At 46.2% G+C, this 26,742-nt stretch overlaps 1 protein-coding gene across 2 annotated transcripts in view; it reads right to left on the bottom strand.

The window, feature by feature from the left end:
• The window catches only part of LOC117353568, a 312,994-nt gene that overhangs the window by 170,432 nt on the left and 115,820 nt on the right, over positions 1 to 26,742 (bottom strand). For both annotated transcript variants that reach the window (XM_033929657.1, XM_033929658.1), the window contains one exon: positions 13,353 to 13,489. In XM_033929657.1, the coding sequence (XP_033785548.1) occupies positions 13,353 to 13,489 (137 nt within the window). The remainder of the gene's footprint in view (positions 1 to 13,352; positions 13,490 to 26,742) is intronic.

The following is a 26,742-nucleotide window of genomic DNA, read 5'->3' as shown; positions in this document are numbered from 1 at the left end:
CACATGCTGACCTGCATGTGGAACATGGCCATCTACCAGAATATCCTGGCCTGAGGTGTCTGTCCAGTCTGATTTTGAACAAAAATTGAAGTATTCTGAGGCAAATAGAGGCTTTTATTTATTTAAATCAATCAATCAATCAGGAAATCCAAGATGGCCTCATGGCAGCGATTTTGGTATGTTATGTTAATCAGGTTGGCACTAAAAAGGTCCATGGGAGCTACACCGGGGATCAAAACCAGCAATTTTAGGATTTTAGGTGTGTGTGGGGGGGGTCCTAGCTCTTGCTCCAGAACTCAAAAAAACACTTTTGGAGACACCCCCTTTCACACACACAATTTTGTTTTGTAGGCTTTCAACCTTGTACTCACTGTACCATGCTTGAGATGGATACTGCCTAGACTGACACTGCAGCCTGCTGAAAGGGAGAACCTCTGCCTCACGCAAGCCTGGTATTGGACTGCTTGCTTCTTATGAATGCCTCTTAGTCCCTCTGGTAGAACCAAGACCTCAGCCCCTTGCCACACAATGGGGGGATAAAATGAAGTCAGTCCCGATCTTGAAGAACTGCCACTGAGCTATTCTGTCCTGAGGCAAAGAGCCTCTGCAGTAGTACTGCCCAATTCACTTCGGGTGAATCGATTCAAATCGATTCAAAACAAAACAAAAAAATCGGCTTCCCCCCTTCGCCTCCTAAAGCAAGAATGGCAGCGCTGCTCTTGCTGGCCGTCCACTGCCGCACCTGCTTTAGAGGGCGAGGGGGAAGTATCAGTCTTGAAGTGCTGGTGTCTGGCTTCCCCCCCGGCGTCCGGTTTCTCCCCCTGGCTTCCCCGCACCGTTTACCTTATAGGAGCAGCCTGTAGAGAAGATAGCGGTGCTAGCGATCTTTGCAAACTGCTTCAGAGCTGTTTCCTCCGCCACGATCCTGCCTCTGATGTCATAGGAGGGGCGACACCAGTGTGAAGCCAGGGGGAACACGCAGGCCTTCCGGGGTGGGGGTGGGGGACAGGCCTTTAGGGGGATGCAGGCCTTCAAGGGTGGTGGTACAAGCCTTCAGGGATGGTGGCACAGGCCTTCAGGGATGGTGGCACAGCAGGCCTTTAGGGGTGGGGTGCAGGCTTTCGGGGGGGGGGGACAGACTTTCAGTGGAGGAGGCCCTAGTATAGAAGTACATGGAGGGCAGGAGAGAACAGGGGTTCAAAGAGACGTGCATATGCAGGACTTGGGGGGGAGAAATAATGGATCTAAAAATAGAGGAGAGGGAGAGAGATGATGGACAATGGGATTTAGGGAGAGAAGGAACAGAAAGGGAGAAAAGTTGGACACAAGGGATGGTGTGGAGGTGGGGATACAGATACTGGATAGGAGGGTAATTGGAAAAACGAAGGGAGAGATGCTGGATGAAAGGGTAGTTAAGAAAAGGTGGATCTGTGGAGGGTCACGAAAAAAAGGAAAGATGCCAGACCTTCTGGGGAGGGAAGGGAAACGGAAGGGGAGGACAGAGATGGCAGATAGATGATTAGCACGGAGAAAGAAGTAAGAAGGAGACCCTGGCAAGCAAGTTATCAGAAGACAACCAGAGCTTGGGACAAACAAGATCTGAATAATGACCAGGCAACAAAAGGTAGAAAAAATAATTTTATTTTGTGTTTTGTGATTACAATATGTCAGATTTGAAACGTGTATCCTGCCAGAGCTGGTGTAAGACTGCAAACATGAGCTAGGATTTAACAGAGAGAGCAAAAGTCTTTTTTGTTGGTTTATTTTGTTTACACCACAGCACCAGTGTGGTTAGAAGGCAAAGGGGGCTATAAAATAAACCCATCAGGATGTTTGAAGAAACAAAAACAAAAACACCCAATTGGGCAGGAAAATCGAATCGAAAAACCAATTCAATAGGTTGGATCGAATCAAAACTTTTTTTCCCTGAATCGGGCAGCACTACAAAGCCTTTTGACTGGATGATAGAAACCTGAAAAAGAAAGAAAGGTACATGAGCAGAACAGACAGGTTCCTAATAGTGCTGCCCGATTCAGGAATAAAAAAAATTTGATTCGATTTTCCTGCCCAATTGGGTGGGTTTTTTGTTTTGTTTTTTCAAACATCCTGGTGGGTTTATTTTATAGCTTCTTCATCCCCTTTGCCCTCTTCTACTCACACCACGGCTCACGAGCAGCATGCAGCTCTTTAGCCTCTTGAGTGCAGCTCGCAGCTCGTCTAGAGCAGGGGTGTCCAACCTGCTTCCCTCTCCATAAAGAGGACATTGAAGCACCAGGCCGACCAACCTTCGTCAATTCTGACGTCGGAGAGGAAGTTCTGTGCCAGCCAACTGCTGCCTGGCTGGCCCAGAACTCCGACGTTAGAATTGACATTGGGTGGGGAAGGGTGGTCGGCCCGGTGCTTCAGCAGTGGCTTGAGGGAGGGCATGGAAAAAGAAAGAAAGAGGGGGGGCAGGGAGATAGAAAGAAAGAAGGGAGACAGGAGACAGTAAGACAGGGAGACACAGACAGAAAGGGTGCATGGAGAGAAAAAGACAGGGAGACAGACAGAAAAGGGGCATGGAGCAAGAAAGAAAGAAAGAAAGAGGGCAGGGTGAAAGAAAGAAAAAGTTGGGGGGAGAGAATGAGGTCTGGAGAAGAGGAAGCATACAGGAGGCTGAAAGAAGGGAAGAATAAAGTGCAACCAGAGACTGATGAAATTACCAGACAACCAAGGTAGGAAAAATGATTTTATTTTCAATTTAGTGATCAAAATGTATCCGTTTTGAGAATTTGTATCTGCTGTCTATATTTTGCACTATGCCCCCCTTTTACTAAACCGCAATAGCGTTTTTTAGCGCAGGGAGCCTATGAGCATTGAGAGCAACGCAGGGCATTCAGCGAGCGGAGTGTCAGTCAGGTTGACGTAACTGTCATAGTGCAAGTAGGTGCGGGGTATGGCTCTCAAAAGAAATCTTAATCGTTGTACTGCTGATCTTTGGTTTTTTTGACTAATGAGTTTGCCTACCACTGACCTAGGGCATAAATATTCATTGAGGATATCCTGAAAACCTGACCTGGCTCCTAGACTCTTGAGGACCGGAATTGCCTACCCCTGAAGAGTGTTTTTTGGCTTGATGTTTTTCTGCAATGTCGAGTACTGGTTTGACTTATATGTTAACGAGGAGTGGGGATAGTAGTGCACCCTGAGGCACTAGAGGTTTGCACTGGAACGGGTCCCACAGGGATCCACCTAGGTCAACGGGACTCCCACAGGGACCCCTCCCAGGCCCACGGGGATCCCTCCAAGGCTGACGGGATGGACCCAGGGTTCCTATCCCAAGGCCTACCTAATTTCCAGTCTGGGTCCGGTGCCAAGCAAAGCTCCCGGGTCTCGATGAATCAGCAGCAACAGTGTGTCACGTAGGCAGTGAGCTCAGCACGTAGGCACACAGACTGTTTGTGCCTACGTGCTGAGTTCCATGCCTATGTGACAGAGACTGTTGCTGATTCATGGGGAGGTGTAACGTGCAGGCTGGAGCAAGCAGACAGAGTCCTCCCTCCCCCCCCCCCCCCGGGATAAACCCGAAATGAGCTAACTTCGCCAGTCACACGAAGTGTGCAGGGCCCAGTTCTGCTGCACGAGACGCGATCTGTGGCTCAGAGCTGAGCGGGGATCGGTGGACGCCGAGGACTGATGAGCCGAAGCTGCAAAAACCCAGCGAGGAACTGCGACCCAGGATCTTGGACTGCAGCAAGCGAGGATGAAAATTGCTCTGCCGCTACCAGAATGATCCAGCTTTCTGAAGCTCCGTGAGCTTGGATGGTCTACCATTTCTTTCCCTCACTCTGACTCGCTTATTCCACTTCTTCTTATTTCCTAGTCTGTCACTAATTCTATCATCTTTCTCTCCCATCATTCAGCATTTTCCCCTCTCTCTCTCTCTGCTCCCCTCCTATCCAGCATTTGTCTTTTCTCTCCAACATCTTCCTCATGGCTAAGATGGGTGAACTGGAAGTCATGGCCAAGGGGGAGGACCTGGATATAATAGGAATTACAGAAACCTGGTGGACAGAGGAAAATCAATGGGATGTGGTGCTGCCAGGGTACAAGCTCTACAGGAGGGACAGGACCCACAAGAAGGGGGGAGGCATAGCGCTGTATATATAGGACTATATCTACTCGATTGGGATCGATACGGCAACAAAGGCAGAGGAGCTAGAATCGCTATGGGTCAAATTGCCGGGAAAGAAGAGTGCAGACATAAAGCTGGGGCTGTATTATCGCCCGCCTGGTGCGTCAGAAACAATAGGACAAGACTTGGAAGCAGAACTGAGACAGGAATGCAGGACTGGAAGTGTAACAGTGATGGGGGACTTCAACTACCCGGGGATAGACTGGAGTACGGGACACTCCAACTCCACGAGGGAAGCAGGATTCGTAGAAGCTGTGAGGGACTGCTTCATGGAGCAACTAGTCAAGGAACCGACGCGAGGGGATGCTACTCTTGACCTCATCCTTAACGGATTAGGGGGGCCTGCAAGAGGGGTAGAAGTGGGAGGAACACTAGGCAACAGTGATCACAACGTGATCAGATTCACATTAGAAAGGGGGTCACCCATAGTGGGGAGGACCGCAACGACTGCGCTCAACTTCAAGAAAGGGAACTATGTTGCTATGAGGAAAATGGTGGGGAGGAAGCTCAGGAACGGCTTTAGGATGGAGACTGTAGGGAGCGCCTGGACCCTTCTCAGGGACATACTGCAGGAAGCGCAAAAACTGTACATCCCCAGTTTCAGGAAAGGCCGCAAGAACAAGCGGTCAAAAGACCCGGTTTGGATGACACATGAAGTAAAGAAGGTAATCAGTGACAAGAAAGTGTCCTTCCGGAAATGGAAAAGGGATCCAACGGAGGAAAATCACCAGGAGCACAGGAAATGCCAAAAGGAATGCCACCGAGAGATTAGAAAAGCAAAAGGGAAATACGAGGAGGGGCTGGCCAGGGAGGCGAAAAACTTCAAGGCATTCTTCAGTTACGTAAAGGGGAAGCAACCAGTGAGAGAGGAGGTGGGGCCATTGGACGATGGGGATAGGAAGGGAGTGATTAAGGAGAATAAAGAGATAGCTGAGAGATTGAACACGTTCTTCTCGTCGGTCTTCACGAGCGAGGACACGTCCAATATACCGGACTCAGAGGAGCTCATGAGTGGGGAGCAGGCCAAAAGATTGGGGCATATAGAGGTAAGTCGGGAGGATGTCCTCAAGCAGATTGACAGACTGAAAAGCGGCAAATCACCGGGACCGGACGGGATCCACCCAAGGGTTCTAAAGGAACTAAGTCAGGAAATAGCTGGCGCAATCCAGCATGTTTGCAACCTATCCTTGAAAACTGGAGAGGTACCAGAGGACTGGAAACTGGCGAATGTCACACCTATCTTTAAGAAGGGATCGAGAGGTGACCCCGGGAACTACAGGCCGGTGAGCCTGACTTCAGTTATAGGGAAGATGGTGGAAGCAATGATCAAGGACAGCATTTGCGAGCACATCGAGAAAAATGGCCTACTGCGGACAAGCCAGCACGGATTCTGTAAGGGAAGGTCGTGCCTGACAAACCTTCTGTACTTCTTTGAGGGAATAAGCAGTCAGGTGGACAAAGGGGAACCCATAGACATCATTTACCTCGATTTTCAAAAGGCCTTTGACAAGGTGCCACATGAAAGGCTGCTTAGGAAGCTGTGGAACCACGGGGTGGGCGGGGATGTACACAGATGGATCAAGCACTGGCTGTCAGGTAGACTACAGAGGGTCGGAGTAAAGGGCCAATATTCTGACTGGCGGGGAGTCACAAGCGTTGTGCCGCAGGGATCGGTGCTGGGGCCGCTACTCTTCAACATATTTATCAATGACCTGGAAACGGAGGCAAAGTGTGAGGTTATAAAATTTGCAGACGATACCAAGCTCTGCGCCAGAGTTAGGACCAGGGAGGAGTGTGAGGAACTGCAAAGGGACCTCGATAAGCTGGAGGACTGGGCAAACAAATGGCAAATGCGCTTTAACGTAGATAAATGCAAGGTCATGCACATAGGGAAAAAGAACCCGTTGTTCGAGTATAAAATGGGGGGGAGATTGCTGGAAGACACCGGACTTGAGAGAGACTTGGGTGTGCTAGTGGATCCATCCATGAAACCATCCGCACAGTGTGCAGCAGCCTCGAAGAAAGCCAACAGGATGCTGGGCATCATCAAGAGGGGCATATCAACCAGGACGCGGGAAGTCATCATGCCGCTGTATCGAGCGATGGTGCGCCCACATCTGGAATACTGCGTTCAATATTGGTCGCCGCACCTCAAGAAGGACATGGCAGTTCTTGAGAGAGTCCAAAGGAGGGCAACGAAACTGGTAAGAGGGCTGGAAAACTGCCCATATGCTGAGAGGCTGGATAAACTGGGGCTCTTCTCTCTGGAAAAGAGGAGGCTCAGGGGGGATATGATAGAGACCTTCAAAATACTTAGGGGCATAGAGAGGGTGGACAGGGACAGGTTCTTCAGACTAAAAGGGACGACAGGTACGAGGGGGCACTCAGAGAAACTGAAGGGAGATAGGTTCAAATCAAATGCAAGGAAGTTTTTCTTCACCCAAAGGGTCGTGGACAAATGTAATGCGCTCCCGGAGGAAGTGATCCGGCAGAGTACAGTACAGGGATTCAAACAGGGATTGGACAGATTCCTGAGGGAAAAGGGGATCGTGGGGTACTGAGGGAGGTGCTGGGGTGTTGCATAAGTATAGACAGCTCACCAGGTCGTGCAGGTGCAAGGCCGGAGGGTTAGGACATTGATGGGAAGATAGGACTTCGATGAGAAACCTAGGGGGCAAGGAGGCCCCCTTCTGGTGATTAAGGCAGGTCATGACCTGTTGGGCCGCCGCGGGAGCGGACTGCTGGGCGGGATGGACCTCTGGTCTGACCCGGCAGAGGCACTGCTTATGTTCTTATGTTCCCTCTCCTCCATTTCCATTCAGCATCTGCCTTCTATCTTTCTCCTTTCCATCCAGCATCTGTCTCTTTCTCTCCTGCTTCTGCTCAGCATCTGTCTCCTCTTTTCCTCCTTTCTACCCCGTTATCCCATCCATTATCCACCCTTCTCTCTCCCCCTTCCATCCAGCATCTGTCCATCTTTCTCTCCCCCCTTTCAGCCCAGCATCTGCTTCATTTCTTTCTCCCCTTTTATTTAGTGTCTGCCCCATCTTTCTCTTGCCTCCCTTCCATCCGCATCTTCCCCTTCTCCTCCTTTCCATTCAATGTCTTCCACCCCACTCCTTTTCTTTACATTCATCGTCTATCTTTTTCTCTCTCCCCAGGCATTCCAGCTTGTTTGTCTTCTTTCCCCTTTAATCCAGTGTGTCTGACCCCTCCCCCTTTCTACCTACAGTCTGTCTCCTCTCACCTCCTACATTCAGTATCTACCCCCTTCCACCTGACACATCAGCTGCCACCAGACTGATGCGAAGCTCTGACTTCAGGGGAAGACTTCCAGGTCGGCTACATATGGTGTGCTGCAGGCTGCCTCCAACCCCTGCTGTTATCTGGACTCTTATGAAGAGGTGGGAGTGCATTTTTGGGGCTGGTGGGCAGGGGCGAAAGATGAGAAAGGGATAAATGCTTGACTATGGTAGGAGGAATCAATGGACAGCAACAGAAGAATTTACAGAAGATGGGAAAGCGGAAAAAAGAAATTGGGACCAATTTGATGGAAGTTTCCAGACAACAAAGATAAAAAATGGAATTTATTGACTAAAATATGTTAGCTTTGGGAAATGTATAAAGCAGATGTCTTTAGGGTCCTTTTATCAAGCCGCACTAGTGGGGTTAGCGCGTCGGACATATCATCACGCGCTAACTCCCCCGGCCGACTAAAAAACTAACGCCTGCTCAGTGCAGGCGTTAGCAGCTAGCGCGGCAGGCGGTTTAATGCGCGGTATTATGCACGTTAAACCCCTACCGCAGCTTATAAAAGGACCCCTTTGTATTGTGTTCAAAAGAAAAGGAAATGCATTTCTGGTTTTATTTCTAAAGTGTTTAAGTACTTGCTGACCCTTGCTGTGGTTGGTGGGGATCCCCAAGCACCGCCAGCAGAGGACATCCTCTAGAGACAGCCAGAACTCCCCTCCACCAAGCGCAGTAGTCACTGGCAGCATCCATGAGCCATTGAGGTGCCAGCATCTGTGACTCGGACGCTAATACTGCCTGCCAAGCCTGGCAAAAGGGACCCCCAGCCAACTGCAGAGAAAGATCTCAGATGACAGCTTGAGGGTCCTCATCAGCTGAGTATTTATATCTATATTTACATTAGAGGGTCTGGTAGAAACCCATTTATAAAGTATGTATTCTTCTAAATTAATATTTCCAAATTAATTAGTGTCTTTGCTTATTTGTAAATGGGTCTCTACCAGAGCCTTTAATTCAGTAATAAATGAAATAACTACTTCTGAAGTTTATATAGGGATGGGTGAGGATGGATTTGATTCCAGTGGGGACTGGTTTGACTCCTAGCGGGGACAGGTTTGATCTGTCCACGCGCAACTCTCTACTCTGAACCCCACCCTTCCCTCCATGTACTTCTACACCAGGGCCCCCCTCCCCTGAAAGCCTGTACACATACACACACCCCCGAAGTCCTGCACAAACACACACACATCCTCCCTCAAAGGCCTGCACAAACACACACCCCTTTCCAAAGGCCTGCACACACACATACCACGAAGGCCTGCGTGTTCCCCCCTGGCCTCCCGCTCTTCCATTTACCTATTTCCAGTAGTGGAGCAGCCTGCAGAGAGGATCGCTGATGCTAGCGATTTTTGCAGGCTGCCATCGGCCTCCGGAGCAGTCTTCCCTCTGCCGCGGTCCTGCCCCTCCTCTGAAGTCAAAGGTAGGATTGCGGCAGAGGAAACAACAGCTTTGGAGGCCAATGGGCAGCCTGCAAATATTGCTATCCCCGGCGATCCTCTCTGCAGGCTGCTCCGCTGCTGAAATTAGGTAAATGGATGCGCGGGAGGCCAGGGGGAAACCGTACACCACACAACTTGCCGACTCACCCTCCCCCCTCCCCCTCTAAAGTAGGAGTGGCAGCGGCCAGCCAGCTTGAGGCAGCACTGCCACTCCTGCTTTAGAGGCGAGGGGGGAGGGTCAGTCATCGAATCTGGAGGCCGATTTTTTTTTAAGTGAATTGGTGAATCGATTTGAATGGTGACTCTGACAGCACTACTTACTATTAGTGCTGCCCGATTCAAATTTTTGATTCGATTCAGCCTATTGAATCAATTTTTCGATCAATTTTCCTACCCAATTGGGTGTTTTGCTTTTTTTTTTTTTTTTTAATATCCTGGTCGGTTTATTTTTTAGCGTCTTCACCCCCTTTGCTCTCTTCTACCCACACTGGTGCTTCTCCTCTCTCTGTTAAATACTAGCTCACATTTGCGGTCTAACACCAGCTCTGGCAGGATACACATTTCAAATTGGATATATTGTAATCACAAACCAGAAAATAAAATTATTTTTTCTATCTTTTGTTGTCTGGTCATTATTCAAATCATGTTGGTCCCAGACTCTGGTTGTCTTCTGTTAACTCGCTTGTCAGGGACTGGAGGAGGGTCACGAGTGGTGTTCCGCAGGGTCGGTGCTCGGACCGCTGCTATTCAATGTATTCATAAATGATTTAGAAACAGGGACGAAGTGCGAAGTAATAAAATTTGCAGACGACACCAAACTATTTAGTGGGGCTAGGATTATAGAGGACTGTGAAGGTTTACAAAGGGACCTGAACAAACTAGGAGAGTGGGCGATGTGATGGCAGATGAAGTTCAATGTAGAGAAATGTAAAGTCTTGCACATAGGAAACAGAAATCCGAGATACAGCTACAAGATGGGAGGGCTGTTATTGAGTGAGAGTACCCAAGAAAGGGACTTGGGGGTACTGGTAGACAAGACAATGAAACCGTCGGCGCAGTGCACAGCGGCCGCTAAGAAAGCGAATAGAATGCTAGGTATAATCAAGAAGGGTATTACAACCAGAACGAAAGAAGTTATCCTGCCGTTGTATCGGGCGATGGTGCGCCCACATCTGGAGTACTGTGTCCAATATTGATCACCATACCTGAAGGAGGATACGATGATACTCGAGAGGGTTCAGAAGAGAGCAACACGTTTGATAAAAGGTATGGAAAACCTTTCATACGTCAAAAGATTGGAGAAACTGGGGCTCTTTTCCCTGGAGAAGCGGAGACTTAGAGGGGGCATGATAGAGACTTACAAGATCTTGAAGGGCATAGAGAAAGTAGAGAGGGACAGATTCTTCAAACTTTCAAAAACTACAAGAACGAGAGGCCATTCGGTAAAGTTAAGAGGGGACAGATTCAGAACCAAAGCTAGGAAGTTCTTCTTCACCCAACAGGTGGTAGACACCTGGAATGCGCTTCCTGAGGGCGTGATAGGACAAGGTACAGTACTGGAGTTCAAGAAGGGTTTGGACAAATTTTTGAAGGAAAAGGGGATAGAAGGGTATAGATAGAGGGTTAATATGCAGGTCCTGGACCTGGTGGGCCCCCGCATGAGCGGACTGCTGGGCATGATGGACCTCTGGTCTGACCCAGCAGAGGCACTTCTTATGTTCTTTTTTTCTTCCATCTATGTCATTCCCTTCCGTTTCCCTTCCCTCCCCCGGAGGTCTGGCATCTTTCCTTTTTTTGTCTCCATCCCCGCAGCTGCAGTGATGGACCCCACCATCCCCAGATCCACCATCTCTCCTTTTCTTAACTACCCTTTCATTCAGCATCTCTCCCTCCTTCCCCACCACCCCAGGGTCCACCAGCTCTTCCTTTGTTTTCCCAACTACTCTCCTATCTAGTATCTCTAACCCCACCCCCCTTCCACACCATCCCTTGTATCCAACTTCTCTCCCTTTCTGTTCCTTCCCATCCTAAATACCATTGTCCACCATCTCTATCCTTCTCCTCCTTTTTAAACCCATTATTTCCCCTCCCCCAGTCTGGTATATGCACGTCTCTTTGAACCCCCCTTTTCCTCTCTCTGTGTACTTCTACACCAGGGCCCCTCTCCCCAGAAGGCCTGCCCCCCTAAAGGCCTGGTGCCCCCCTGAAGGCTGCACCCCCCCCTGAAATCTTGCACCCCCCCCAAAGGCCTGCCTCTTCCCCCCGGCCTCCCGCTCTTACCTTAAAATAATCGGCAGCCTGCAGAGAGGATTGCGGTGCTGTAGCTATCTTTGCAAGCTCCCATCATCCTCAGCACGTTCGCTCTATCGCACACTCGTCTCCCTCCTCCGACGTCAAGGGCAGGATCGCAGCAGAGCCAACGTGGTGCCGAGGACTACAGCAGCCTGCAAAGATTGCTACAGCACAGCGATCCTCTCTGCAGGCTGCCCATTATCTTTAGATAAAAGCAGGGGGGAAGCCGGAGGATACTGCAAAGGGCAAAGGAGGCACTTCCCGACTGACCCTCTCCCCTCATCTCCTAAAGCGGCAGCAGCAAGCCAGCAAGAGGCAGCGCTGCCGCTCCTGCCTTATGGGGCAAGGGGGGAGAGTTGGTAACCGACTCGGCAAGGCTGATTTAAAAAACAAAAAAAAAACAAAAACACAAATCGATTCGAATCGGAAATTGGGCAGCACTAGTTCCTACTACCTTGCAAGTAGAGAGAATAACTGATGATTGGAAGACAGCCCAGGGAGAAGGGAGGTAGAGTGGAAAAATGCAGATGAGGCTCTCTACACACATCCCGCAGGTGAAGGTGCATTTTTACCTCATGCAAAATTGTCAATTCTTTAATAACACATGAACTATTTTTTCAGAGGCCCTCCAAGTACCTACAAATCCAAAATGTGACCCTGCAAAGGGTTTGAGTTTGAGACCACTGATCTACACTATGGGACAACTGTGACTCAGTAGGCCATACTTTCACCCACTATCATTTTGCTCTGATCGTTCAGATGATGATCTCCACATACTTAGGCATCAACACCACTCTTATCCACAAACTGCAGCTCATCCAGAACACAGCCACCTGATTGATCTTCAAACTAAAAAATATGTTTCAATCTCAACCTTCATCAACAACTACATTGGCTTCCAATATCATCCCAGATAAACTTCAAAATATCATGCATCTTACACCACATTATGTACAGAAACTCTGCTGCTCCCCTCATCCAATGAAAGCAGTGCATGCAAATAGATCTCATGTATATTCATTGGGGAAATCTTAAAAACCCGACTGGATTGCGGTCCTCGAGGACCGACTTTGACACCCCTGGCCTAGAGCTTGTATAGGTTTCTGTGACCCTCAAATGGAAGATTAGATTTGAATTCTTTGGTGAGGGGAATGCAGTTGACGCCTGCAAAGTCTTTTGACCAGTGCAGAGTCCAAATACAGCCTGCACTCATAAGCTTCAAACTAAACCAGGTGAGCAGACTCCCAGGGGTCGAACCCCAAGCCAAGCTAAGTGTTAGGGCAGGCTGGCCAGACAAGTATCCTGCAGCAAGATGGCCCACCCAGCTAGAGACCTCAGAACCCCGAATCTGCATCTTCTCCCAGGAAGAGCAGCCTCAAAAAAACATTGAGTACCCAAAAATAAAATATCAAGCAGAGCAGATGAAAATGACACTCTCTGCTTGCAGAAGGGAAAATTTTTTTTTTTTTTTTAAACCCCCACTGAGGAGAGAGGGCAGTGCGTAGTGATGCAGGGAGGTGGAGTTGAAAATCTAAGATGATACTTTCTACACTCCTTGCAGGTAAAGATGCACTACCCTACAGGTTCAGGACTCATGCACTTTTTGCACTGGGAGTCTTTTTGTATTGTTATTTTACAAAGCCTTATAGGTGCAATAAAATAGGCAAAAATTGTGACTAAAATGAAGCTGTAGATATTTATGCCTGCTCAAGAGCAAATGTAAACAGTGAGTACAATATATACATAAATCACAACTCCACTTGTGCTCCAGCCAGAACACACCTACATACAGAGTTTGTGAAGAATATATTGTTTCTTGTTACAGCATTTACCTTTACATATGCAACTCTGGAGTAATTTTCTAAAAAGCCCTTTCACATGCATAAAGAACTTTATGTGCAAAAATCCTTTATAAAATTATCCCCTACCCCATATTTATACGTTATGCCAATGCCAATCCCAATTATGCAAAAACTAACGTAAGAAAACTGAAGAGACCAAATATAACTGAGGAAAGAAAAATAGGTCATGAATGGAAAGTGACTCCTGGAGGTTTCATCAATTTTATTAACATATTGCAAATATTTCAATATTCTGTGGCAAAAGATATGTGACAAAAAACATTAATGTATACTCACAATATATGCTTTTCTGTGTTTAAAGCCAATAAGATGTTGCACCATAGGAGCCAATTCTGTTTTGTAGTCACATAGCTCACAGCTATATGTTGGAGTTTTTTTCCCAGGCGTTCTATGCTCAACAATGCATTCCAGGCCTGTAAGCCACAAAAAAAAAGGTATAAAAACAGTTACCACAACCAGTTTCAAGTTTATTATAAAATTTGATTAATCGCCTATTCCAAATTCTAAGCGATGTACAAATCGATAAAAATTACAAAGTTAGGGGAAACAAATACAACTAACACAGGGACTAAATCTACTAAACATAATAAAAACCAACTTACACAAACATAATAAACCACAAGGAAAGGCAAGGAAAGAAATACAATTTGATTGATAAGAGAAAACCAATTAAGGTTAAAAATAATAGGAAAGGGAAGGAAAAGAACTCTCAAAAACTATAAAGATAAAAAAGAGAGCCATAAGCAATTCATTTAGTCATTGAATGCATCTTTAAAAAGAAAGCTCTTAAGTTTGCTCTTAAATTTTTCCAAATTCTTTTCCTCTCTTAAATAAATTGGAAGCGAATTCCATGTTTGAGGAGCTGTGATGGAAAAGATAGATTGCCGCCGTGTGTTAATAATTTTGAGAGAGGGAATGACCAATAAATGTTGGTCATTCGACCTCAATAATCTGGATGAAGTATAAGGTATCAAGGCTTTATAAATAAAAGCTGGGGTTTTAAATGTGCAAATATCAATGTGCAAAGAGGGTGCATGCCCTGATAATCCTGTGCAGAATCAAATATCACTTTAGTAAGCCAGCAGTTAAGTCTCATTTTTTCCCCATAACAGGAGCCTCTGAAAATAAAGGTATTAAAAGAATATGCATGGCGACGTTGGATATAAATGAAGTACCATGTACAGTACAAAGAGATCAGGTACTGAAGAAGCCCCCTGTTTAGGGTCTTCACGAACTGACCACACGGCACTCGATATGCTGGTATAAGTAATACAATTTTTATTAATAAATCAACAACAGTTTGCAAGAATAAACCTTACAGCATATAGAGTAACAGAGCATATACTGATACACCAGGCCTGGGAACAGCGGTCTATGGTCCAAGGAGCTCTCTTTTATATGTTTCTGATAGCTCATGGCCAAGTTGGGGCATATTACATTTTACATTTTCATTGGTTATTCACATTCGTCATTACACTTATTAATCCATTGATTGGTTAGTATAATGAGTATAATCTATTGATTGGTTAGTATAATGAGTGATACTGTGAGTCACGCCTTTTTCACTAGAACTACTGTGCTTTCCCGTAAATGTCCTGTTAATATACCAAGATCCTCAACTCTGAACACGGGCCCAACTGCGGTTAGTCTTCTAAGTTTCATATCCCTATTATTATGAAACTTAACAGCTGGCCGTGTTGACTTGGGTGGAGGGCTGTTTTTCACAAGAATTGTTATTTTCAGCATTGCTCTCTGCACGACTTGCTCTTCTCAGAAAAGCAGAAGTATGCTTTTCTCAGGATCACAGAAATAGATTGTGTAAAAGCTGACAGCTTTAGTCAAACTGTATCTTCAGCCATTTCAGCAGCCATTTTAGACCTTTAACTGTGTTGGCCTGTTTCTGCTGTGTTGAGGATTCTAGGGGGTCTGCCTTCACCTCTAGTGCCCTAGAGCAGTGGTTCTCAACCCTTTCCTGGAGGACCACCAGGCCAATCGGGTTTTCAGGATCGCCCTAATGAATATGCATGGAGCAGATTTGCATATCTGTCACTTCCATTATATGCAAATCTCTCTCATGCATATTCATTAGGGCTAGCCTGAAAACCTGATTGGTCTGGTGGTCCTCCAGGACAGGGTTGGGAACCACTGCCCTAGAGGACTTCTCTTCACCTGCACATACCAGCACAGGTCTTCTTCTTCTTCCCTTTCTCTCTCAGTACTTACACTTGTAAGCTCTTTTCCAGTAGGTAGGTGAGACATTCTAGACAATGGAAAGATGAGGTTACCTTTGCTAATCTTCTTTCTTGTAAATCCTCCCTTTATTCTGCGACCAGTGGGTTTATGCATCCCTTGTCGCCAGGCACTGTAGGAAGCTTCAGATGAGTGAAGTCTTAACTCCTCTCTCTGCTAGCATATTCTGGAAAATGTTCCTTGGACACCAGTTAGTCTTCAAGCAGCAAGGAACATCTACAGAAGATAATAAACAAAAGAGAAAGAGAGAGAGAGAAAGAAACGGGGAACTCCCTGCCAAACAAATCAATTCTGCTCAAATCAACATATGCAAAACAGCAACAATGAAAACTAGAGAACAGGTTATGAAACAGAAACCTGAATGACAAAAACAGTGCTACAGGGAGACACAGCCTGCACTGTCAGAATGGGGCACAAAACCAAGGGCTATGAGTGGCCAGAAGGTCTTTGATGACTTTCCAAATCTTCTCTTGACAAGATATGGGATGGAACACTTTGTTCTGTCCCATGTGAAAGCGGACCCCCAGGTACCCCAATCCTGGGTGGGCTCCAAGTGATTCTTCCAAAGGTTGATCACCCAGCCCAGACACTGCAGCAAGCGAACCACCTGCTGAACATCCTGGATCCCCTCGGCTCGAGAGGTAGCTCTGATCAGCCAATCGTCCAGATACAGATGGAACAGGACACCCAGAGAGAGGAGATGGGTTGCCACTACCACCATCATCTTGGTGAAGGTCATGGGCGCCATTGCCAATCCAAAGGGAAGGGCCGCAAACTGAAAGTGCTGCTCCAGAACATGAAATCACAGAAACTGTCTGTGCACCAGAAAAATGAGGATTTGAAGATACGCCTCAGTGAGAACCAGGGAGGCCAGATACTCCTCTGGCGCTACTAAAGCAATGATGCCGGCGACTCTACCCCCTGATTACATCATCTCCTTAAATTAAGCACTACCTGCGGTGCACGCTTCTGCTTACCACCAGCTGCCTGCTGTTATTTTTTGTCAACTCTCCACTCTCCGTTAATGCGCTCCTCTTATTCAAATTTCTTGTATTCTGTTTTGTTCATCGCTGATTTAAAACCATACTGTGAGTGTATTGTGAATCTAGAAAGTACTCGGAAAGACGACGGAGAAACTCCAATTTGAGCCCGTCGCAGAGTACCTCCAAGACCCAGCTGTCAGATGCAACAGTTTGTGAAAAGCGAAAGCAAGAAGATCCAATGTTCCACAGAAAAAGGAGCAATCCAACAACAAAACAAACTGTGGACGAAACACAATGTTCTTAACCTTCCTTTATTTCTTCAACGAATGTTAAAAATATCCACATCAACCGTATTAAAAGCTAACGGACTCGACACGGGCTGTGTTTTGGCTAACAAAGCCTTTCTCAAGGGTCCTAGAGTATGAAATGAGACAAGACGAAAAATCAAGATTCAACATAACCAAGGAAAGGAATGAAGAGAAAATAAATGAATCAATAAATATATAAATAAAAAAAGATTAGAGCAAAACATACATATAGAAGTAAACGAGAAACATGCGTTTATGTGTTAAAGACATGGTCATAAATATACCTAATTGTGCATGGTCACCTCCATGGGTGAATTGGTGAAATCTTCAATAGCAATCTGTAAAATTAGTCAACCGTGCATTGTGAGCCATATGTGCCTTTGTTAAATAAAAACGTGTTCATAATGTGTAGTGTGGAGTCTAAAAAGTGAAAACTAATGCAAAGACTATATTATAAGCAAATGAATGCTAATGCAGACGGAAATTAGAAGTGAGGAAACTAAGTAACATACCGGTTGTTGAATAATACAGTGGAATTGTGGAACTGGTGTTCAAATCACAAATGCCTTGAGAGAAGAAAATGCTGACTTAACATAACAAAAATAGCTCAGCTAATTTGAGTAAAGCATGAAAGATAGACGGCCCTATATCAATGTGGAACCATACTTAAAATTAAGCGTGTTAGAAAACAATAAAAGCACCAATAAAAATCCACGATGTTGTCCCTAAGAAGTGAGAGACAAATTAAACCTACAAATGTAATACAAATGGTAAAAAATATTCATAAGTCTAGTAAATACGAGTAGGGCACTGAATCAGCTGCCTACAATATCAATGCTGAGGATGGATATCATTGTTGTCCTAAACCCTAAAACATAAAATGACCCAAGGCATTGTCAAAAAACTGTAACAAAAAGTTTAATTAAAACTAAGGGAATGACACATTGACAAACCCTCATGCTAGTGCTCAGCTGCAAAACAACGCAATAAACATAAGAATTGCCGCTGCTGGGTCAAACCAATGGTCCATCGTGCCCAGCAGTCCACTCATGCGGCGGCCCTTTGGTCAAAGACCAGTGCTCTAAATGAGTCCAGCTTCACCTGCATACGTTCCGGTTTAGCAGAAACATATCCAACTTTATCTTGAATCCCTGGAGGGTATTTTCCCCTATAACAGACTCTGGAAGAGCATTCCAGTTTTCTACCACTCTCTGGATGAAGAAGAACTTCCTTACGTTTGTACGGAATCTATCCCCTTTTAACTTTAGAGAGTGCCCTCTCGTTCTCCCTACCTTGGAGAAGGTGAACAACCTGTCTTTATCTACTAAGTCTATTCCCTTCAGTATTTTGAATGTTTCGATCATGTCCCCACTCAATCTCCTCTTTTCAAGGGAGAAGAGGCCCAGTTTCTCTAATCTCTCACTGTACGGCAACTCCTCCAGCCCCTTAACCATTTTAGTCACTCTCCTCTGGACCCTTTCGAGTAGTACTATGTCCTTCTTCATGTACGACAACCAGTGCTGGATGCAGTACTCCAGGTGAGGGCGCACCATGGCCCAGTACAGCGGCATGATAAACTTCTCTGATCTATTCGTGATCCCCCCTTCTTAATCATTCCTAGCATTCTGTCGCCCTTTTCACCGCCACCGCACATTACGCGGATGGCTTCATCGACTTGTCGATCAGAACTCCCAAGTCTCTTTCCAGGGAGGTCTTTCCAAGTACCGCCACGGACATCCTGTATTCGTGCATGAGATTTTTACCGACTTGCATCACTTTACACTTATCCACGTTGAACCTCATTTGCCATGTCAATGCCCATTTCTCCAGCTTGATTATTTCACTTTGCAGATCTTCGCAATCCCCCTGTGTCTTCACTACTCTGAATAACTTCGTATCGTCCGCAAATTTAATCACTTCACTCATCGTACCAATGTCCAGATCGTTTATAAAGATGTTGAAGAGCATGGGTCCAAGCACTGAGCCCTGCGGCACTCCACTGGTGACGCTCTTCCAGTCTGAGTATTGTCCATTTACCCCCACTCTGTTTCCTATCCCCCAGCTAGTTTTTAAACCACGTGAGTATTTCACCCTCGATTCCATGGCTCACAATTTTTCAAAGTAGACAATCATACGGAACCTTGTCGAATGCCTTCTGAAAATCTAGATATAAGATGTCGACCGGGTCACCCTTGTCTATCTGCCCATTTACTCCTTCGAAGAAGTGCAGGAAGTTTGTCAAGCAAGATCTTCCTTTGCTGAAGCCGTGATGGCTGGTCCTCATCAGATTGTGTCCGTCAAGGTGATCAATAATTCGGTCCTTTATCAATGCCTCTACCATCTTTCCCAGTACCGAAGTCAGACTGTAGTTTCCCGATCTCCCTTCGAACCTTTCTTGAAGATCGGCATATCATTCGCCACTTTCCAGTCTTCCAGAATCTTTCCTGACTTGATCGATAGATAGGCTATTAGTTGGAGCAGTTCAGCTATAAACCCCTTTCAGTTCCTTGATTACCCTCGGGTGGATACCGTCCAGTCCAGGGGATTTATCATTTTTAAACCTATCAATCTGTCTGCATACCTCTTCTAGACTGATCGTCGTCCCTGTCAGTTTCCAGTCTTCATTTCTTGTGTATAGCCTGTCGGCTTCGGGTATATTGGATATATCCTCTTCGGTAAATACAGATGCAAAAAATGTGTTCAGTTTGTCGGCAATGGCTTTGTCCTCCTTTAGCACTCCCTTTATTCTCTGGTCATCTAACGGCTCCACCGCTTCTTTCGTGAGCCGTTTCCCCTTAATATATCAAAAGAACGGTTTAAAGTCTTTGGCCTCCTTGGCTATTTTTTTCTCGTAGCCTCTTTTGGCCCCTCTTACTGCTCTATGGCATTTGCTTTGATGTTGTTTGTGCTTTTCCAGTTTTCTTCTGTTTTTGTCCTTTTCCATTCCTTAAACAAAGTCTTCTTGTCTCTGATCGCTTCCTTCACTGCTACAGTGAGCCACTCCAGTTCCTTGTTCTTCTTCCTCTTGGAACCCTTGTTGATACGCGGTATATATAAATTTTGCACCTCTGTGACTGTGTCCTTAAAAAGGGTCCATGCTTGCTCTAGCATATTTACAGTGCTGATCCTCTTCCTCACCATGACTCTCATTCCTTCGTAGTTCCCTATTCAGAAGTTCAGTGCTGTGGCTGTTGTTCTGGATCGATTTTTTTGTTCCTGTGTCTAGGTTGAAGTGAATCATGGGCAAAAGGAAAGACTGTAGAGGGTGCTAAACCGATCAGTGAAGTACTACAGAGGCAGAGTGAAAAATCCAGAGTGGATTCCTTCTGCAGAGCATGTGAGTATGGAGAAATAAGCCTATTGTCTAGAACAGGGATGGGCAACTCTGGTCCTTGAGGGCCGGAATCCAGTAGGGTTTTCAGGATTTCCCCAATGAATTTGCATGAGATCTATTTGATTGCACTGCTTTCAATGCATAGTCATTGGGGAAATCCTGAAAACCGGACTGGATTCCAGCCCTCGAGGACCGGAGTGCCCACCCCTGGTCTAGAATGTCTCGCCTATTGCACTGGAAAGTAACTTACCTGAAACAGTGTTCAGAGGACAATAATTCTCTCATACAGGTGAAGCCATTCAACAAAGCTTGCAAAAGAACTTTACTTCAGTACTGAGACGGGTTTGAAAACTGTCACTATTGTAAGGAATCATATTAATCCATTGCCAGCTTTTTAAAAAAATTCAATTTTAATTATACAATTCTCACAAAATAGTAAAGAATAGATTTACAAACCAAAATAATGTAAGAAAGTAATACCATAATAAGTTCCATCTAGAGGAAGTGACGTCATCACGGAATATGGCCGCTTAAACTTAGAGCTCTGTCGGGGCTCGTGGTTGCAAGTTTAATCTTTGCTTCCCGTGGTGGTTTGAGCGCTATTTTTCGGAGCTTGAGCTCGCTGATTGTATGGCGAGCCGGAAGAAACTGGAGAAATTTCACTTTCCCGGCGCAACGAGTGTGAAAACTCGATCGCACGTTCCCGGATCGCCGACGGCGCTGCTCAAGATGGCGGAGCCGACCACGCAACTGCAGATAGCGTCTTCCCAGACCAGCTCCCTGTCGAACGATCGACCTATGAAGGGAAAATCGAGACGTGGTTCAAAGAACTAAAGGCAGAAATGGTGGGGCTGAGATCTGATGTGAAGACCGCACTGGGAGAGATCCGGGCGGAAGTGGGAGATCTGAGCGGCAGAGTCCTTGTCGCTGAAGAGCGCTTGGGCCACGTGGAAGTCTTGGCGGAGGAACGATCCGCTGCTATGGACACAGTCGCGGCGCAAATGGATGACTTAAAAAGGCAGGTTGAGGACTTGGAGAATCGCTCCAGGCGAAATAATTTACGTTTTAAGGGAGTACCAGACTTGGATCGCTATAAGGATGTCAGGGAAGTGGTGTCAGACTTTTGCAAAGCCCTCCTTGCTGATGAATCTCAGATGATTCCACTAGTGATAGACTTACAGAGGGCTCACAAAAGCCTGGGTCAGGTGAGAGGTCCTGGCAACCGTGCATTGTAGCCTGCTTTGGTGACTTTCAATTGAAGGAAAAAGTTTTACAGGCTGCACGTCGTCGTCCTGATTTTGTGTGGCAGGGGTTGAAAGTGGGGGTCTATCAAGATCTGGCCCTCGCAACACTCCAGAAACGCAGATCGTTTAGGGAAGTCACCCAAATACTGCGTGCTGAGGGCTACCGCTACAGGTGGCTCTTCCCCTTTGGATTGCATTTCACCATTAATGGGACTCACCGGAAGGTACATAATGTAGCTGATGCATGGATGGCGTTGAAAGACCTTGGATGTCGGATGCCGCATGACACCCCTGATCGAGCTACATCGGGACCAGCACCGGAGATCAGAGCTGGTGTCTCCCAGAGCCCTATAGAGGATAGTCAATCCTCTACCTCAGTCACCTGATCCGGTCCTCCAGAAGGAAATCTGACTTCTGTATCTTTGGACTGCAGCTGAATGTGATTTTGTTCTTCTGCTGGTTGAAAATGGTTTGCTTGCTCACTAGGGAATGGTTATTCCACTTGTTATGTGTTCTTGCTTTATGCAGAAAAAGTTGGTTATTTACCTGTACAGGTTTGGATGGAGTGCTTGTTTGAGTGTGTGTATTATATGTATGCCTGGGGAATTGGGGGGTTGAATGGGGAGGTAAAGCAACACAAGGTGCTAACTAAGGGCCTTTTCAGTATGACTCATTTTCTTCATATGGCTGATTCGAAACTTGGAGAATCAGCTAATTGGAGGGGGGGAGGGGGGAGAGGGGGGTCTGTTTGTAAGGGGTTTAGCGGGCAGCGGAGCTTGGGTACTGGGCGGTCCCCGGGGAAAGATCCAGAATTGATCATAGGCTCCTGGAATGTAAATGGGCTTAATAGCCCGGGCAAAAGGAGTATAGTCTTATGCGACCTCCGTCGTATGAAGTGGGACATATGCCTCCTGCAAGAGACGCACCTGAGACCTAGGGATGTATCTTTGCTCCAACGACCACAGTTTGATATGCTCTGTACCCATCAAGGGGAGGGGAATACAAAAAGGGCAGGAGGATTGGCTATTCTGGCACGCAAGGGACTGGGATTACAGGTGAAACATGTCTATAGGGACAGAGAGGGAAGGTGTCTAGCGGTGAAAGGTGTGCTTCAGGGTCGCCCTCTGACTATTATCAATATTTATGGCCCCAATGTGGGACAAGAAGCTTACTATCGGAAATTGAAGGGGGCTCTGCATACTTTTACGCAAGGGGCAGTCTATCTGGGAGGAGACTTTAACATCCCTCCAGACCCTGCTGTAGATCATTCAGGGGGAGGGCGTAGATCAACGAGAAAGTCAGCTGCTGCATTTCGCGATCTGATGGGTTCGCTTGGCCTCGTAGATGGCTGGCGATTGCTTCATGGTGCTCAGAGATCATATACTTTCTATTCCCATGCACAGAACACTTATACTAGACTAGATGGGGTATGGATTCATAGGAACCAAGCAGGGGGGCTGCGAGTAGCGGAGATAGAACTGATGCATGTCTCAGATCATGCACCGGTGTGGTTATCTTGCACTGGCATGTTAGATCCGGGGGGTTGTACATATTGGAGGCTTAATGAATCCCTGCTGAGTTCCCCCCAGGTGGTTACTGCGGTGGAAAATACTATGAGAGATTATTTGGAGTTGAATGACAATGGGGAGGTATCGGATGCTATTTTGTGTGATGCCCTGAAAGCAGTGGTCCAGGGAGAGCTTATTAAGTGGGGGGCTAGATTTAAAAAACAGAGAGCCTGAGCCTTTCTTCAATTGCGGACCCGACTGACCCAGTTGGAGTTGAACCACCAGAACACGAGAGATCCCCAGACTTTGGTTCAACTGCAAAGAGTCCGGGATGAATTATACCAGCTTCAGGTAAAGGAAACAGAACGTATGCGCGAGAGATTTCGTCTTACTATCTATGAGCATAGCAATAAGGCTAGTGTGCAATTGGCTAGATATATTCATATCAAACAAAACAAGATGACTATCACTTGTATTAAGGGAGAACTAGGGGGGGACCTACAAGTCACGGACTCTGCAATCCAACGTGAGTTCTGGGACTTCTACTCTGGGCTTTATGGACACCCGGGGCCACTAGATGCTGGAGCGCAGACTGGATTTCTGGACTCGCTGCAGATACCTAAGCTGGCAGAGTTGGATCAGGAGTATTTAAGGGAACCGATACAACTCTCTGAGATCTTGGGGGTGATTGGGGAGTTGAAGAACGGTAAATCACCAGGGTTAGATGGATATACTAGTCGTTATTATAAACAGTTCTCGGGGCACTTGGGGCCTCTTTTGGTCCGGGTGGCTAATGGAATTTCTACTGGCGGTATGTTGCCACCTACGATGGGTGAGGCTGGGGTGGTTATATTACCCAAACCGGGTAGAGATCCTTTATTATGTGGGTCTTATCGGCCCATATCGTTGCTGAACTTAGATGCAAAAATTTTGGCTAAGGTCCTAGCCCAACATTTGGGGAAGGTATTGCCGTCCCTGATCCATCAAGACCAAGCGGGGTTTATACAACGGAGACAGGTGAGCGATAATATTAGGAGAACACTTAATTTACTTTGGGAGGCGGGCACTGGTCGGGACAAGGCGGTTCTGATCTCGGTTGATGCTGAGAAGGCATTCGATTGGGTTCTCTGGGGGGTTTTATGGGATGTCATGGATAGGATGGGACTAGGGGGCCCGTTTGGAGATTGGGTTCGGGCTCTGTATGCTGCTCCGCGGGCATGCTTGCGGATTAATCAATCTTATACTGATTTTTCCCCATCTTTCGGGGAACTCGGCAGGGATGTCCCCTCTCTCCATTATTGTTTGCAGTGTACCTTGAACCCCTTGCTTTGGCCATTAGACATCACCTATCGCTAGTTGGGGTTGTCAGTGGAGGGGTGGATCATCGAATAGTGATGTTTGCGGATGATATTCTACTATATGTGGGACAACCTGAGAATTCTATACCCCATTTATTACAATTATTTGACACCTACGGACAGATCTCTGGGTTTAAAATAAACTTGGCTAAGACGGAAATCTTGAATATGACCTTGACGCAGGGGGAGGTGGATGGGTTAAAGGGTACTTTTCCCTTTAAATGGGCTAGCCATGGGATTAAATACTTGGGCATCTTTATTCCCTCGGATCTTGGGAGGATATATGAGAAAAATTATTTGCCTATTTATAGACGTATAAGGGCTGACTTACAGCGCTGGAATGGCCTATGGCTGTCTTGGTGGGGTAGGATAGCAATCATTAAAATGAATGTACTTCCTAGATTGTTGTTCCTGTTTCAGACTTTGCCTATATCGGTTCCTTTAGGGGAACTGAGGAGATTAAGCAGAGAAATTTGCACTTTTATTTGGCATCGTAAATCCCCACGACTTTCCCAATCCCTGTTGTGGGCTCCTCGGGAAGCGGGAGGTAGAGGGTTACCTAATCTGGTGTGGTAATATCAAGCGGCACAGCTGAAGTTAGTGCTGGATTGGGACCTGGGGGACCACAAAAGTGGGGTTCAGTTGGAACAGAGATATAGTGGTTTGGAGCCCTTGAAATATAGGCTGTGGACTTCTGGCCCGCAGCGTTCATGGATACAGAGCATATCAAACCCCTTCGTACAACATTTGGCAAGGGTATGGAACCAGGCGCGTACTAACTTGGGAGGGGGGGCTTTGGTATCTTCCCTGGCTAATATCAAAACTGAACCTCTATTCCCCGCAGGTTGTGATAATCGGGTTTTTCATCGATGGTCTCAAAAGGGGATTCAAGTATTTAGAGATTTAATTGGGATGACTGGGATTGTTTCTTTTAAAGTAATCCAACAGAAATATGACTTACCAGATGGAGATTGTTTCGCCTATTTCCAAATTAGACATTTTATGCACGCTCAGGGTTGGGACTCTGGATTGCCGCTCGAGAGGGAAACGCTGGAAAATTTATGGTTGTTACTTCAGAAAGTTCCTAAATCATTATCTGTGCTGTATCAATATAGAAGGGGATATTCACCTACTACTTACTTGTTTCGTCTGCAATGGGAGAGGGACTTAGACTCCCAGTTGACAGCTAAAGATTGGGAGGCAATATGTAGGGAGGTATATAAAGCTTCTTCCTGTGCTCTGGTTCAGGAAAACGCTTATAAAGGTTCTCACGAGGTGGTATTATACCCCGGAACGCCTGCACAGAATGTTCCCTGGAGCATCTGATCAATGCTGGAGCTGTGGCTCCCATGTGGGGTCCTTTTTACATATCTGGTGGGAATGTGGGGTTCTCACATCCTTTTGGAAAGCGGTGATTGGTACTTTATCTGAGTGTTTGGGCGAATGTGTGGTGCTTTCTCCTTTAAGCTGCCTTCTAGGATTGTATAATACCAGGGAGCATACCTGGCAAACTAAATTTATTCGTTGGGGGTTGGCGGCTGCTAAATGCCTCATTGCCAACCATTGGAAAAATACAGAGGCCCCCTCTCATACTACCTGAGTTAACCGATTGTTATCTTTGGGGAGGATGGAGATAGCAGTGGCCAGGAGGCGCCATACCTATATCACTTACTTCCACACTTGGAGCAAGTTGGAAGATCTGCTGGACACACTCTGAGGGAACTACTAGTATTGGTTGCTCTGTTGTCTGCTACGTGAATGGGGAGGGGGGGACTGTGGGGTACTCTGGGATGGGGATCATGGGCTGGAGGGGGGGAAGGGATGGAGAAAACTAGATGAGGCTGAATGGTTTTGATTTTGGGTTGTGGTTTTATTGCTTTTACTACTGTATTACCTGTATTGTACTTGTATCTGATATTACTTGTTTCTTGTGGTTTTGCTATTATTGTACAATATATTGAAAATTTTTCAATAAAAATTTATATATGAAAAAAAAAAATAAGTTCCATCTAGCCCACATTATTTGGCGGAATTACCCAAAATTCCAGACAACTTTAAGGAAAAATAGAGCTCAAATTAAAAAGTTATACACTTTAAATCCTTTGAAAGATAAAAATATTCAAACTTAACCTTGAAATACTTGAGCTAAACCTCTCAGGTGCATAATCACTCCTCAATAAATTCAGCTTAATTACTTTTTTTCCTACTCCCGCATGCTTAGAAATTGTAGAGGAATAGGAACCCAAAATATAAATTCCTTTTATATTACATTAGTGATTTCTATTCCGCCATTACCTTGTGGTCAAGGCGGATTACATATGAATTGTCAGGACATTTAGAGATACATAAGGAGTAGTCTGGACATTTTCTAAGTTGCTAAGGATTGGAGAGTATTGCAGGTGATGCCCGAGATAGATCTAACTGTGTTAGTTTGGTTTTATGTATTTTTTGAATAGTAGGGTTTTTGGTTCTTTTTTGAAGGTTTTGTAGTCTGTGGTCGAGATCAGTAAGTTGGAGAGTTGGTGGTCCAGTTTTGCTGCTCGAGTGGCTAGGAGGTTATCGTACATATTTTTTCATTTGACGTTTTTGGTTGGAGGGTGCGTGAATGGTATGTGGGTTCTTCTGTGTCTGGTTGAGGTGGACTGAATTAATCGGTTGTTCCAGTAGGCTGGGCTGTCTCC

The sequence above is a fragment of the Geotrypetes seraphini genome, chromosome 2 (assembly GCF_902459505.1).
Source record: "Geotrypetes seraphini chromosome 2, aGeoSer1.1, whole genome shotgun sequence".
In the NCBI taxonomy this organism is placed as follows: Eukaryota; Metazoa; Chordata; class Amphibia; order Gymnophiona; family Dermophiidae; genus Geotrypetes; species Geotrypetes seraphini.
The sequence above is the reverse complement of the archived record's forward strand: the minus strand, read 5'-3'. Positions and strand labels throughout refer to the sequence as shown.